The 16,123-nt window shown below is 38.5% G+C and overlaps 2 protein-coding genes across 4 annotated transcripts; one reads left to right on the top strand and one right to left on the bottom strand.

Moving 5' to 3' along the window:
- Window positions 1-1,284: 1,284 nt before the first annotated feature.
- LOC110944510 lies at window positions 1,285-2,245 on the top strand. The gene is made up of 3 exons (XM_022186172.1): window positions 1,285-1,429; window positions 1,533-1,744; window positions 1,808-2,245. The coding sequence occupies exons 1-3, from the start codon at window positions 1,285-1,287 to the stop codon at window positions 2,243-2,245; spliced, it is 795 nt and encodes a 264-aa protein (XP_022041864.1).
- An 11,002-nt stretch (window positions 2,246-13,247) lies between these two features.
- On the bottom strand, window positions 13,248-14,687 carry LOC110864948 (60S ribosomal protein L32-1). Of its 3 annotated transcripts, none has more exons than XM_022114117.2 (4): window positions 14,564-14,687; window positions 14,017-14,113; window positions 13,628-13,809; window positions 13,248-13,536 (listed from the first exon to the last, which is right to left on the bottom strand). In XM_022114117.2, the coding sequence occupies exons 2-4, from the start codon at window positions 14,104-14,106 to the stop codon at window positions 13,407-13,409; spliced, it is 402 nt and encodes a 133-aa protein (XP_021969809.1). In that variant the 5' UTR covers window positions 14,107-14,113; window positions 14,564-14,687; the 3' UTR covers window positions 13,248-13,406. The 3 variants fall into 3 exon arrangements, with proteins under 3 accessions (XP_021969809.1, XP_021969811.1, XP_035830324.1); XM_022114119.2 differs by having other exon boundaries at window positions 14,480-14,610; XM_035974431.1 differs by having other exon boundaries at window positions 14,017-14,137; window positions 14,564-14,610.
- Window positions 14,688-16,123: the final 1,436 nt, after the last annotated feature.

Here is a 16,123-nt window from a genome sequence, read left to right as displayed (position 1 = left end):
CAATGACACAAAAGCGGTCCTAGAGTATGTACATATAAGCGATCCTATACAATCTCCTATTTCTAGGTATCCGTGCCATTTCCGATCTGTTCAATCTTCAAGACTCGATGGAAGACGTAGTCAGCAGACGTAAGTGCACTAACAATACGAGAGGTTAGCATGACTGAAATTCTATGGTGTCCCTCTTCACTTGGCGGAAAATAAGGTCTTTAACGATGTAGCGTCTTTGTTTGGGAAGACTGGGACCTTTCGTCTTCATGTGTGGGAGTTTTGGTAGACACTGGGTCGAGAATTGCGGGTTCGGCGACATTACTAGAGAGAAAGAAGAAATTCAGAATCTGGGTGAAGGAAGAACAGGACGATTGGGTCCCTGATTGCATGTTTGAAGATGTTTGGCCGTCATCGTTTCCCTCTCATAAATCGGATTCAAAAATTGAAGTGTAGGAACAGGAATTGCAAGAAAAGGAAGAAGGTCTGGGAGAAGAGGATGATCAAGGAGGAGAGGAGGATTCGAGTGACGAAGAGAATGATTGCTCAGTCGAATCGGAGGATGAAAGAGCTGTTAACACCGGAGCTCAGGGAGAGAAGTCACCGGAAGTCCATTCTCCGGTGAGAGACAACGTACAGTCGGGTACAATTAATGTTGGCGGTGATCCTGAACTTGATTACATGGGAAACACAAAAGGGAATGTTATGGCAGAGAATTCCAACATGGTGGGGGAATCGAACAGTTTAGGTGGGGCCCAAGGCAATCATTTACAGGAAAACACTAGAACGGAAAATCCCTTTTTTTCCTTTCAGATCTAAAGTTAACCCAGGTAGGCCCATTAACTCTTTAAGAAGACTAAGTCCCAAGAGTTATAAAGTAAGTAAAGGGGGTAATTCTAGTCCTTCTTCGGAGCCCAGGCCCAGGAAACGTCTCAGGGATGACTCGGAGTTTTCTTTTGATCTGAATAAACAAGCCACTGAAATTCAACAGGAAGCTTCATTGAGGAGTCCTCTTACTCTCTCAAAGAACACTCCAGAAGCAAGTGAAAATCCCGATCATTCAGTTGCTGGGGACGCTGATCTCTCGAATCTTCTCGGCTCAAGTTTAAGAAAAGAAGAGAGGGAGGATATGTCGGTTGTTGAGGTCAGTGATTCCTTCGAGTCTGTTTTTGACAATGAAGTTAGGGCTACGATTGAGCTGGGGAAAATTGTGGGTTTGAACCTTGACAATCACAACAATCAGGTTTGTGAGTCGATTAGAAAAGAAGGTATTAATGTGGTGGATCCATGAATATCATGTCGGTTAATCTAAGGGGTATTGCTGGGGAGGCTAAAGCTAGTTGGGTGAAAAGCATTAGGTTAGCTAACAAGATCAGCGCTATTGCCATTCAAGAAACCATGGTGTCTTCTGTTCATAATTCTGTTATTTCGAGATATTGGGGTAATAACAATTTTGATTTTGCTTTTTTGGCTTCGGAGGGGCTTTCTGGGGGTTACTGTGGATATGGGATCCTAAAGTAATCAAGATTGAATCCAGTTTCCAGGAAAGGTATTTTCTGTTGTTGAAACGGTGGTTGGAAGCGGCGATCCGATTAACCTTATCAACGTATATGCACCACAGAATACGTCGGCGAAACTCTCCCTTTGGGGAGACCTTTCAAATGTCATAGATTCATCGTTGGGCCAGTGTATTGTAGTTGGGGATTTTAATGCGGTCCGCTCTAGTGAGGAAAGGAGACACTCAAAGTTCAAACCGGTTTGTGCGGACAATTTCAATAATTTTATTTTTAATAATGGATTGATTGAATACCCGATGCAGGGTAGAAAGTACACTTGTATTAGAGAAAATGGTAAAAAGCTTAGCAAGCTTGATCGCTTTCTGGTGTGTTCAGATTTTTTTAACAAATGGCCCGATGCGTGTGTTAGGGCGCTTCCGAATCGGTACTCTGACCATTGTCCGATCATTCTAGAGTTGGTTAATCTCAATTTCGGACCTCGTCCTTTTAGAGTTTATAATTCTTGGATCGGGAAGTCGAGATTTGAGGATACGGTTAAAGCGGCGGTGGATGGTATGCAAATTTCTGACCCCCTAGATTCCTTTCTTATGTCTAAATTTGATCGTATTAGGTCGTTTCTTAAAATTTGGAGGGACGAGTTCATGGCCAAAGAGAACGAGAGTGAAAAAATTGCTCGTTTGGAGTTGGAAAATCTAGAAGAAGAAATGGAATCGAGGGATAATGTTGGAAAACATGAATGAAATTGACGATAGAAAGAGAGCGTGTTTTGGTCAAAAATTACCTAAGCAATTTAGTGATCAAATTAGTTAAGTGAGGTAGTGTGCTGGAAAGTGTTGCTGAAAATGTGCTCGTTAAGTTGTTTATAAAATCAGTGTTTAGGATACGGCTCAAGATATTGAGTTGTATTATTGATCAAACAATGAGCAAAAAGTAAAGTAAATAACACGAGATGTACGAGGAAAGCCCTTGATCAATCTAGATCGCCGGCATAAAACCTCGGGAGCTGACAATCACAGCTGCCCTGTTCTTCTTATTGCTTCAAAAATCAGGATACAATGCAGGATGTGGTGCGGATCGACTAAGTGTTACAATGTGATCTGAGTACAAGTGTAGTGATTGCTGTGAGCTAGAGAGCAAGAGTGTATGGAAGTGTTCGTGTAAAAAAGTGTGTGCCTTAAACTGATCCACCACATCTATTTATAGTAAAGATAATATAACAAACTATCCTAAACTCCCGGGATCCAACGAATATTCCCACTTGAACGTTGAGGACCAAGTCTTTCGGCTTCAACGGCTTCCTCATAACAAATTCGCCCGAGTCTTTAGGAGAAGAAGTCCTAATGACTGTTAGTAGCTTATAACCATTAACCTGCACGTGTTTAATTTACTCAACCTCAAGATATCGCCCGGGATGTTAGCAATATCCTCGTCCAGCATCCTGGTCATAAATAAACAATTACAAGCGGGATATTAGTCAGGATATGTATACTCAGAAAATGACCCATAACAGAGCGGATATCAAACAAAAATCGAGGTTGAGGTGGGCCATTGACGGAGACGAGAATCCGAAGTTTTTCCACGCCTTGGTCAATAATAGGAGAGCTTCGAACAATATTCATGGTCTCACTATAGATGGAGAGTGGTATACCAAACCGAGCAAGATAAAAAAAGGTTTTTTCGTTTTTCCGTGAATAAATTTAAAGAGTCTATCAAGATCAGGCCGACTCTGCAATGTAATAATTTGAAAACGATTTCGGATGTAGATAGTAATATGCTGGTAGAACCGTTCTCCGAGCTCGAAATCAAAAATGCAGTTTTTGAATGTGGGGATGATCGATCCCCTGGTCCGGACGGCTTTAACTTCAGATTTATCAAGTACTTCTGGGAGATATTCAAAGACGATGTTGTAAGAATTTTTGCTTGGTTTCATGTCCATGGAAAGATTAATGATGGATGTGGCGCTTCGTTTATTGCTCTTATTGCCAAAATCACAGACCCGGTCTCTCTTAATAATTACAGACCGATAAACTTGGCCGGAGTCATAAGTAAGGTGATCTCTAAAGTTATGGCAAATAGGATGAGAATGGTCTTGGATGGAGTTATATCGGAATCTCAATCAGCATTTCTCAAAGGAAGATTTATTTTAGATGGCCCCCTTATTATCAACAAGCTTATCACTTGGATCAAGAAGAGTAAGCTGAAAGCGTTTTTTATTAAGATCGATTTTGAAAAAGTTTACGACAACATTAATTGGAATTTCGTGATTGGTATTTTATCTCAAATGGGATTCCCAGATTTGTGGTGTAAATGGACGAGGGGTATTCTCAGGTCGGCTTCTTCGTCTGTGCTTGTCAACGGGGCCCCTACGTTCCTATTTAGATGCGAAAAAAGGAATGAGGCAGGGGGGCCCGCTTTCGCCATTTCTCTTCTTAGTGGTGATGGAGGCTCTTTCGAATATGCTTAATAGTGCTAAGGATGCGGCTCTGATTAAAGGCTTAGCCACTCCTAACAATGGGCCGGTTATAACACACCTGCTGTATGCAGATGACTCAATTGTGGTGGGCGAATGGTCTAAGCAGGAAGTGGTTAATATTGTTAGAGTGCTTCGATGTTTCTTTTTATGCTCCGGTATAAAAATCAACATCGAAAAATCTTACCTTTACGGCATTGGTGTGGGGGTGGAAGACACAAGTGAGATGGCTAGCGAGGTGGGATGTAAAGCGGACCTCCTTCCGTTCAAATATTTGGGTCTCAAAGTGGGGGCGAACATGAACCGGGTCATTAATTGGCAACCGGTGTATGATATTTTTCGCAATCGGTTGGCTAAATGGAAATCTCATTTCTTATCTATAGGAGGAAGGGTTGTTCTCATCAGATCCGTTATGGAGAGCTTGCCTTGCTACTATTTCTCCCTTTACAAAGCTCCCAAGAAGGTGATTTCTGACCTGGATTCAATGATTAAAAAATTTCTTTGGGGCGGCTCTATTGAGGAAAGGAAGATGCACTGGGTTGGCTGGGAACGGGTATCGAGTCACAAAAAAGATGGGGGCTTGGGTCTCAATAAACTTTCAGATATTAATCTATCGCTTCTATCCAAATGGGGTTGGCGATACAAATCGGAAAGTTCCTGTTTATGGAGAAAAATCGTCGATGCTTTTCACTTCGGCCGGCGTGGATGGGAAGGTTTTCCGTTTAAGAAATCGCTCAGCGGAACATGGAGTAACATTGTTAAGGTTCTGATCAATTGTATGGTTGGCGATCTTAGTCTTAGTCATTATATGAAGGGCAATGTGGGCAACGGTAATAGTATTTCTTTTTGGCTAGATCCTAGGATCACTGCGGAACCTCTTAAACTGAAATTTCCTGATCTTTTTCGCCTGGAGGCTGAAAAGAAATGCTTGGTTGCTGATCGGATCAAAACATATGGTTCAGAGACGGAGATAGTCTGGAAGTGGAAAACTGTTTCGACCGAGCTGGGTATGAATGCAGATTTTCTGCAGCTGTGCAGCCTTTTGAACGCGGTCAAGTTGGTCGATAGACCTGACAGATGGTGGTGGCTCCCGAATAATGATGGTATGTTTTCGGTTAAATCTGTCAAAAGGTTGTTACATTCGAATAGATCTGTTAGCAATTGTTTTGTAACGGAATGGTGCGATTGGATTCCCGACAAATGTATCATACATATGTGGAGAGCAGAGATGGAAAAAATTCCGACGAAGGAAGCATTAAGAAAGAGGAATGTTTTTCAAGGAGATACGAGTTGTCCGTTTTGCTCCTCGGCTGACGAAACTGTGGAACACTTGTTCACTGCTTGTTCTGTTTCAACCAACGTTTGGAACGGGATTAGCGAGTGGTGTAAGATCCCTTTTATATTCGCATTCTCGGTTAAAGATCTTATCGGCTTTCATAAGGACCTTCAGGTTTCAGTCAAGAAAAAGGAGGCGGTTCTCGGTATTATTATCATCGCGTGTTGGAGCTTATGGAAAGAGAGGAACAAGCTGGTTTTTTCTAATAGCCCGGTGAGGATAGACAGGATTATTAGTGAAATAAAGGTGTTAGGATTTCTTTGGTTTTCAAATAGATCTAAACACAAAGGGATCAGTTGGGAGGATTGGCTCTCCTTTGTAAACATGTAATTTTCTTGTAGTTGTTGTGGTCGGCCCGGTTTGGGTCGTCTGGTTGTGAATAAAGTTTACTTTAAAAAAAAAAAAAAAAAACAAGCCCAGTCAAGCCCCCTCCCCACCCCCTGGGCATTATTGAGCAATTTCCCCCTACGCGTTTTATAAATAACGCCTTTCTTCACCTCACTTGGCCAATCATGTAATTCCAACTCAAATACCTTTATATTTAAATTAAAAAAACAAGAAAATATTAATTAGATAATCATTGATGGGGCATTATCCCACTACGTCCATTTGTGAAAAACGCCCATAATACCTCTTTGCTGACTGGGATGACGCGTGTCGTAAAATGCTCATAGGTAGGAGCTTTATTCATGTCTACCACTACACATGGTGTTAGTTAATAATATTAACAATTATTATTGTAGTTTTGATGAAAACTTAGTTTCCACAGAGAAAATTGTAGTACCCCCACAAGTCTTTATTATTGTTGAAAATAAGGAAGCATGGAAATTGAAGGATGGTGACTAGAAATAAACTTGTTTAAGCATATGTAAAGTTTCCACTTTGGGCATACATTATTAATTTATTTACATTTCATGAGTTTGCTCTTTCACATATGCTCTTCACCATTGAGCTCTATTTCCCAACCTTCACCTAGATCCCCACAAATTACTGACGTGGATGTTTTTTTTCTGTCCAACGTTAGCGACACCACAAGCTTTTCTCAAGTAAAGATTATAAAGGCAAAACAATCATAAGAGTTTAAAAGATTATAAAAGTTTTGTTAATTTGTTATACAAAAAGAAAAACCATTTACATTTATATATTTATCATTTAAAACTATACTAAAATAATAAGAGTTTAAATGATTATAAAAGTTTTGTTAATTTGTTATACAAAAAAAAACTTTTGTATTTATATATTTATCATTTAAAACTATATTAAAAAAAGATGAAATGGAAATCCATTCAGGAACATCCATTCTCACAAACGAGAAACCAAAACACACCCACTAACGTGATCCCGGAATGCAACATCCATATAATATGTGATCACGTTTGTAGGTGTCTTTCATATCAGTATATCTTTTTTTTTTTGAACGGCAGATTTTATTAGAAAACCAAACTAGCAAGATGCTAGCAAAAGATACAGACAATAAAAATTACAAGAAGTTGAAATTGCACCACTTTGCCCACTCTAAATCACTTATTTTTGCTCTATGTTTGATCCAAAGAAAGCTCTTAGCCTTTATATCCGCCAATAGTCTTGATATATCCACTCTTCTGCCCGAGAAAATCACTTCGTTTCGTAGATTCCATAGATGCCAACATGTTGTTAAGATAATAGCGTGTATCATATTCTTTGTCCTCGACGTCTTGGTTGAGTGCTTGTGCACCTGAAGGAGATCCGATATAGTGAAAGCATAGATTGGTGGGATAGAGAGCCATCTGGACACCAAATGCCATATCACGGAACTGACATAACATGATCCAAAAATGTGCTCAGCCGTTTCATCCCTTTCACAGCATAACGGACAGGTGACCGAATCCATGGTGATGTTCCTGCGAGCTAAGGCTGCCTTGGTAGGTAAGCGATCAAGGTTCATTCTCCACCCGAAGATATTGACTTTGCGCGGAACCCATCGGTTCCATTCGAATCTATTCAGGTTACCTGATGTATCATTGTTTTGAATCATTGTTTTGATTTCTTTTACCGAGAATTCGTTTGCATGTTCAGTCGTCCAGCCCCATGTATCCAAAGAATCGGTTATGTTAACTTGAGAGATGATTACATTTAATTCAGCCAATTCCGCTAGCTCCTGATCCGAAGATGGTTCCCGAGCCCAGATCCATTTAGGCCCATTTACCAGCCCGTTTTCGTCCACATCCAGCCTGTCTCGCACACTGCAGCCTTTTAGTTTTTCCAGCCCAAAGAGTGCTGAAAATCTCGATTTGAGCGGTAGTCCCGTGACCCACGAATCGGTCCAAAATTGAGTATTCCAGCCATTCCCGATGTTGCTTACAATGAGATTGCAGAGGTGAATGTTTTTACTGTTGAGAAGGTATTCTTTTTTAACGATGTTTTGCCAAACGCCCGATAAACCCTTCCTTATAGGCAGAAAGTTTCCATGTTTCGGATTGTAGTGGATGGCCATTACAACTTTCCTCCAAAGTCTCTCGGATTCCGATTTGAAGCGCCAAGCCCACTTTGTCAAAAGACTGTGGTTTGCATCTCGAAGTGAGTTAAGGCCGAGACCCCCCATTGAGACTGGTTTCGTGACAATTTCCCACTTTACCCAATGCATTTTACTGCGAACATCTGTACCGCCCCATAAGAACCTCCTTCTAAGTTTCTCAAGCTTGTCTATTACGTTCCCCGGAGCTTGATATAGTGCAAAGTAGTATAATGGTAGCGAGTCAATAACAGATTTAATAAGGGTTAGTCTGCCCCCAATAGATAAAGTAGTTGCTTTCCAAAGCGAGAGCCTATTTTGAAAAGTTTCAATGACGGGAAGCCAGTTGTGGTATCTATTCATATTTCCACCTACCTTGAGCCCAAGATACACGAAGGGTAATGAGCCATGGTTGCACCCAAGTAGAGTAGACATATAATTATTTTCAGCGGGTGTCGTGCCAATACCATAGAGACATGATTTATGAAGATTTATCTTTAAACCCGAGATTAGAAAGAAGCATCTCATGAGCCGATTGATGTTAATGACGCTTTCATCTTCCCAAGTACCAAGTAGCATCACATCATCCGCGAAGATGAGATGTGATATGTTGGGGCCATTGTTCGGAAGTTGGATACCTTTTATAAGACCCGCTGCAGATGCACTTGTCATAAAGCTAGAGAAGGCTTCCATGGCAAGGATGAATATGAAGGGGGAGAGAGGATCTCCTTGTCGGACACCCCTAAAGCATGAGAATTCCGTTGTCGGGGAGCCGTTGACAAGGACCGAGGCTCGAGAGGAGGCAAAGATTCCTTTAATCCAAAGTCGCCATAAATCGGGGAAGTTCATTTGCTGAAGGACCGTGTCGATAAAGTTCCAACTAATAGTGTCAAAAGCCTTCTCAAAATCAATTTTGAAAAAGAAGGCTTTCAATTTCCGATTTTTGACCCATGAAATGATCTCGTTTGTGATTAGCGGCCCGTCTAGTATGTTCCTGTCCGAAAGATATGCTGATTGTTCTTCCGAAATAACTGAGTTTATAACCCGTTTCAGTCGATATACGTTCATATAAGTTATAATATAAATTATAAGTGTTCTAGGACATAAATGAGATGGGGCTTTTAAGTTTTGGCTGCCAAATTCAACAAGACAATTTAACATATACCCACTAAATAATGATATTTAAGATCATGAAAAGACATTTACCATATTAAATATTTTCAGTAAAATGTATGCATTCACGTAGCCCCTTTTGCTATCATGCCAACTCTTCTTTTTGGGGGGCCACCTCACTCTTTCGGTCTTTCATGCATCATGTTTCATTGTTTTGAGACTTTGAGGTAACTATCCACCAAATTCATCCCTCGAGATAATTAATAATGTTTTAAGTACCTATATTTAATATATCTTAAATCGTACAACATAATTGATTTTACACTTTTTTTTTTGTTTGTATATAAAATTTTTATCAAGCTATAAAAAGATATGAACATTGCAAGAAACTATGATGATACATGAGTTTAGAATGATTACACGAGTTTTGTTTACGACTACAGAGGTAAAATTGTGTCTTACATACATGGCTGGCCCTGAAGGTGGGCGGGGAGGACCATTGGTCAGGGCCTGATATTTCGAAGGACACGTTATTTTTAAAAAAAATCCCGATATGTATATGTAAAAATAAATAAATTAATAGGGTATACCCATACAAATACCAACATAGTCCCATCTACAAAACTATTTTTATGATTTAGATTAGTTACTAGCTCATTAGCATTATGTTTAGACCTTTAGTGAGCCCAATACCTAATTTCGTTAAGGCCTAAGTTAAGGACTTGCAAAAGTTAAGGATTACTATGTCATTTTAAGATATAAAAGGGACTTACAAAAGTTAAGGATTACTATGTAAGAATGAGCTCGGTGCCGTCCGGTATCGAACCGTTACCGGTACCGAAGGAACCGGTACCGAAAATCCTTAAAAGTGGGTACCGGTACCGGTACCGAATATACCCGGTTCGGTACCGGTACCGGTTTGGTACCGGTATTTGAGGGTAAGAACCGGTAAATACCGGTACCGTACCGGACCGGTACCGAAAATGGTAGAAGTCGGTACCGAAAAAGTACCCGGTTCGGTAAATTCGGTACCGGTACCGGAAACGAATTGCTCATCCCTATTACTATGTCATTTTATTCATAGAGCTTATTTAAAAAAATAGAGAATAACAAGACTAAAGACGAACTCATTAACTCGTCTCAAGAAAGCAAAGAAACAAACGACGGTTCTGACAAAGACTTAGCCTCTGAATGGTCATTAAGAGGCTACCTCTTAATGGAACCATTAAGAATTTTACCAATGAGAATGTAGAAGAATGTGACATGTGATGATTTACTATTCAGATGTTACCTCTTAACCATTCAGACTTGAGGTTACCTCTTATTCATTAAAAGGTTTTAAACCATTAAAAGGTAACATCTGAATGGTCATTAAGAGGTTACCAAACACCCCCTAAACAAGTTACCAACACCAACATGCAAAGAGTTGAATATTGTTTTCACTCATAATCCAACCAGAAACAAAAATCATTAAATCGTCTCATGGAAGAAAAAGAGGCTAGAAAGAAAGTGACACCTTTTAATGTTGGTTTAGATGAGAATTGACACGTTTTGCGATTTATATTACATTACATAATGTTATACAATACAATACAAATTTGAGAGAATCAGGAAAAGTAAATATATAATGATTTATGCTAATGTTTTATCGTCATATATTATTTTGATTTTGTTTTTTTTCAGTAACATACATGTTTACCTTTGAGGTTTTATCATAGGCGTGCCGTCCGGCATACATACAACCACAATAGCTAACGTCTTTAGTTGGGAGATTATAAGACCCGCTCTATTATGTGGTACGTTGCCCTATGTAATTAATATCCCGATATATCAGTGATATATCGGTTATCGGTCCCCTGCCGAGATATTGGTACAAAATATCTGTCAGAATATCGGCGATATTGACCGATATTGGACCGAGATTTGACCATTATATCATCGATTTTCCCGATATCGGTACCTTTCTTCTTAGTTCTACTATTTGTCTTTTTTCTTATTGTTGCTAGTAGTGTTTTAAGTCTTAATTGTTAGTTGTTATTGTTAAATGCTAGTGTTTTAAGTCTTAGTAAGTTCCTACTTACTATAATTGTTAATGTTTTGCAAGTTGCAAAAGGTTAATTTGTTAATGGTGGGAGACTATACTAAATTGTTAGTGTTAAATTGCTATATATATATATAAATTTAGCATGATATTAAAATTACCGATATCCTACCGCGATAACCGATATCTCAAATATTAGTCCTTGACCGATATCCGATATTTTACCACATTAACTACTTAGACGTTGCCACAAAACAAAGGCGGACCTAGTGAAAAGCCATGGGGTAGTTGCCCCTATAAAAAAATAAAATTAGTGTTATTTTTACAGAAAATCTTGATCAAGTATGGTTCAACTTTAGCAGCATACGATACAAGCTACTGGTTGCTTTCAAATACCATGGACGTAAAATAATAATATTATTATTATTGTTATTATTATTAATTTTATTATTATTATTAATTGTAGTCCATTTATGACTTATTGCCAAATTGACTATAGGGAGTATAACCAATTGGTGGAAGACTAACAACACCCCAATCTCCCCACCACAACTACCATGTCAAGCACCTACACCACAAATGAAATGTGGGCAAACGATTTTTGATATAGGAGGGTTATGTCACAAAACTAATGGAACTTGCTTGGTTACAAAGTGGGCGGACCTACGTATAGGGTTGGGTGGGCGGGCACACCCTTTGAAAAAAATAATTAGCGTATTTTAGTGCAAAATCGCGATCACACCCTTTGAAAATTTGGTTAAATCCCTCGTTCACACCCTTAGAAAATATTTTCTGATCCGGCATCTAATACATTAAATTTATTATAAATAGGTTTTGGATAAACATCAATGTTTTAAAAACCGGTTTTTAAGTCATACCGGGTTGGACTCTAAAATGGTTCAACCGGGTTGTATTGGGCGGTTGAACCGGGTTATTAGTATTTTTTTTTTTTTTTATAAACATAGATCACATGTTTTTGACGTGAGTAGTATTTTTTTAAGGCAATTAAAACACACCATTTGCTTAACATTATTCATGCCTCTTTCCTTCTTCCCTTTTGCCTATATTATGCAAGTGCCCTTGTTTGGTTCACTATGTTGAGCCACATGAAATGTTGTAGGTCTCCTGTGTCCAACTCCTTATATAATTATGTGCACCATGTGTGACAGAACAACTTCATATCACAAATTTCACATGCAGAAATCACTACCTTAAGTGGTGTTAGGGCTGTTCATGAGCCGAGCCGAGCTAAGGCAAACTCGGGCTCGGCTCGGCTCAGATTTGAAACCGAGCTGGCTTAGCTCGGCTTGGTTTGACTCGATTTTTAAAAAGAAAAATTAATACTTTAAACGGGGACCTATTTAAAATAAGTTCAACCTAATACATTACAACCCAAACTCAAGTTCAACAACGCAAAATAAGTTTTATGTTTCAACCAAATACAATATTAGTTCATTAGCATGGTAACCGACCTTCAAATATGTTGTAGATATCAAAATACAAGCCTAATGACATGTAAATAATAATAAGTTGCGGTCATGGATGTAAAAACCAAGGTTTAAAAAAAACGGAATCGAGTTTCGAGGCGCTTTCCCTTCGCCTCACAAGGCGTAAGCCTCGATACGAACCGAGGCGTAAGCTCGAGGCGGAATTAAAAATTATATATCTTATAAAAAATAATATAATACTTCAAATTTCCAATGAATACCTTAAGAATTCATTAGGCTAAGTCAAAACTTTCTGATGTTTAGGAATAAGCCCAAGTTTTTATAAATACTCACGTGGATGCGTATTTTACATCCAAAAACTTAATCTGCCATAAGAAACCCTAATAGTTACTACAATCGTCATCTTCATATGCCTTGTTTCTTCTAAATCATCCACACCACGCATCCATCTGTTGTGTTTCTTCTTCAACGCAACACCAGGTAAGCATCAATTATTGATACAACCGTCATCTACAAAGAATAAAACCCTAATTCTCCCACTTTCATCCGAAACGTACGCCTCTGCTAGATGCCACCGGCTCGGACCTCGTGAGGCGTACGTATAAAATGAACCAAAGAGGTGTCGCCTCAGAAACGATTTCTTCCGGTCTCGCCTCAGGCGCTCCTCAAAACAGGCGCCTCAAACGTTTTTTAAAACTATGGTAAAAACAACGATCTAATTGAACTTACCGTTCGTTATGCTATGCTATCAGCAAGGAAGATGTTTTAAAAAAAAATATACCAATGATTAAATGGATTGATGCTAAATTGCCACCATAACAAAAACTGATACCAATAGCTCCATGATCCACAAAATTCATTTCATTGACCACAAAAATCATTAAAGTCTTGGTAACAAAACTAGACGATCTAGTCGAGTAGAAAATTAAATGATTTAACGTCTTGAAAGTAAAAGATAACATGAACCGAAAGAAACGGGGATCCATAACATAAAGCATAAAATTACTCGTCTTCCTGGCTGCGCAACCTGGCTAACTTGTTGGTAACAACAACATCCAATTGTGCAGCACGCTCAACAATTTCCTTCCTTTTGCGGGTTGATACATTGTGTGCTATTTCAGCGCAGTACGTCCTGAAATCAAACAAGTCCAACAAAACCAATATCAAATAACAGCAGGAAGTATGCAAATGATTATTGTTGACAAAAGCAGTAAAATACATACCTGTTGTGCATCATGAGGACTTCAAGCTCCTTAGCATTGTGAACAACGAACTTCTTGAACCCATTTGGCAAATAGTGACGGGTCTTCTTATCCGATCCGTACCCGATGTTGGGCATAAGAGTTACACCTTTGAACTTTCTCCTTACGCGAGAATCAATACCCTTGGGCCTGCGCCAGTTTTCCTACAACACAAAAATATTCAAATCAGCCCATTTACCAACCCGAATCGAGTCATTTTAGTTATAGAATACTACAACCAACCAAAACCCTTTTCAAATCATGCATAACACATAAAAATAATCGGATATATCGATGAAAACCATTAGTAATATTTTATAAAATGATTAGCAGGTGAGGTGATGCATTGCATAATGAAGATAAGTTTATACCTTGACACATATCTTCCAGTCACTCTGTGGCCTCTTGAACTTCTTCACACGCTTCTTGATGATCTTCTTATCAAGCTTGGGGACTGCCATTGCTTACCTGATAATTATAAACACAGTAAGCCTGTGTTTCAAATACTAATTTGTCATCGATTTTAACACGTTTGAACAAGATAGGTAAAATCTAAACGATCAAACTATCTAAGTTTAAATATTTAGTAAGTAAAATTAATACCTTGACCAATTTTATATATTGTTACAACTAAAAACATTAAAAAAACCCTAGCAAAATCTGTAAAAATGGCCTATTCTACAAGAAAGTAACAAATAATATTCTAATCAGAGTTAACAGCATAAAATTAGTAAAAAATGCAGACAAATTGAAGTGAGGAACTGCAACAACATTAAACAATGATTGAAATAGTGTTAGAAAAACAGAAGTGTAACGAATCGGATCAAATGATACCCTAATTCAATGACGCAGTTGAAGGTAGTTATAAAAGCAACGAAATAAAATGAAATGAAAGGGGGGAGAAGATGAAGATAGAACCTTGTAATTGAGACTAAAGGAGGCGGCGTTAGAGATCTCCCAGCAACGCGAGAAGCGATGGACAAACTCTAGGGTTTACATATACGATTGCATCTACATTGATGGGCCGATATATTCAGTAACTGGCCCATTTGTAATATTTCAGCTCGTCTGACCTCACCATGGCCCATTAACATGATTTTGGAATGAGTTAACTACCATTTTCGTCCCAGTGTTTTGTTCATTTTGCAATTTCAGACCAATTTTTAAAAATGCATCAGTTTTCTCCCTAACATACTGGAAATGTGCCACTTCAGTCCAAAATTAACACCCTGCTAAGTCAGACATGTTAAATGAAAGGTATTATTGTCAATTCATAAAATAAGATGAAAATAAAAGATATATGAATTGACAATAATACCATTCATTAAACCTTTCTGACTTAACTGAGTTCTAATTTTTGAAAATTGGCTTGAAATGATATCACATCATTACTATATAATAGATTAACATTTTATTTTATTTTTGTCTTTGTTATTATCATTATTAGTAGTAGTAATGATTTTTATCATTACCATTAGACCATCCATAATAAGGTATGGGTGCTAATAAATACACCCTCTCAATTGCTTAATACACCCTCTCTTCTCACATATTTACAGGTGGGCTCCATGTGAGACATGTACTCTTCCTATTACAAATGAGGTATAGTTAGTAATTAAGGGGTGCATTTATGTAACAACTCTCACTAAAATTAATACTTAGTAGGTTAATTATCTATTAAGAAAAACCCTAATTGAGAAACCCAAGCAATTCTGCATAAACCCTAAAATTTTCATAACAATCGGAATCAGGATCAGGGCCCCTAAAACTCAGGGGGGTAAAACCTAGCTGATAATTATCACAATAATTCATTGTTGAACCTTATTTTAATCACACACTGACTCATCTAGGCCATCTGGGACACGAAACAACCTAGGCTACAAAATAGACCTGTCGCGCCACGCGACGCGCGCAAGGGAATCCTTCGCGTGGCGCGAAGGGGGGCATTTTCCAGATATAAATAGAGGGCAGTGGCACTTGAATTTCTGTCCTAGTTCGACGTTAAAATTCACATTATGCACTGAGTTATAGCAGAAATCGTTTACAACACACACACGATTCACGAAACGCTGCCGCAATCAGGGTAATAACTCGATCGCTATTACGATTCAACGTCCGATCGATTGAAACTATCCAACGATTGTTTAAGTGCTGCTCAAATTGAGTTTATACTTTGTTATTCATCGTGATTTCGACTTGAATGTTTGAGTGTCGTTCGAACTCGGACTATACTCTGTCATTCGTTGTGAATCCGTTGAATTGTTAAGTATTGCACCTTATTAATCGTTGTGAGGGTTTAATCTCGTGAATTGTCGTAACTGCTGTATTAGTTACTAACCCGTTTGTGTGTGCATTGTTATTTAAATTAGGTTAATCAAGGCTAATCAGTAGGCTTATACTCTGCTCGTTAAATCTGCAATGTGAGTCATTCTCTTTTTATCAATTGTTTTACAATACTCCAAAATTATTTTCCAAAAT

This window comes from Helianthus annuus, chromosome 6 (genome assembly GCF_002127325.2).
Source record: "Helianthus annuus cultivar XRQ/B chromosome 6, HanXRQr2.0-SUNRISE, whole genome shotgun sequence".
NCBI classification, from domain to species: domain Eukaryota; kingdom Viridiplantae; phylum Streptophyta; class Magnoliopsida; order Asterales; family Asteraceae; genus Helianthus; species Helianthus annuus.
Note: the sequence above shows the minus strand (reverse complement) of the source record. Positions and strands in the feature narration are given on the sequence as shown.

Bases quoted from the DNA above. Each gene is read 5' to 3' on its own strand.
- LOC110944510 (XM_022186172.1), top strand. From the start codon at position 1,285: ATGTCGGTTAATCTAAGGGGTATTGCTGGGGAGGCTAAAGCTAGTTGG. The intron at 1,430-1,532 runs GTAATAACAATT...TCCAGTTTCCAG, and splicing joins TGTTATTTCGAGATATTGGG to GAAAGGTATTTTCTGTTGTT. The intron at 1,745-1,807 runs GTTTGTGCGGAC...TACCCGATGCAG, and splicing joins GACACTCAAAGTTCAAACCG to GGTAGAAAGTACACTTGTAT.
- LOC110864948 (XM_022114117.2), bottom strand. From the start codon at position 14,106: ATGGCAGTCCCCAAGCTTGATAAGAAGATCATCAAGAAGCGTGTGAAG. The intron at 13,810-14,016 runs GTATAAACTTAT...TTTGTGTTGTAG, and splicing joins ACTGGAAGATATGTGTCAAG to GAAAACTGGCGCAGGCCCAA. The intron at 13,537-13,627 runs GTATGTATTTTA...GTTTGATTTCAG, and splicing joins GTCCTCATGATGCACAACAG to GACGTACTGCGCTGAAATAG.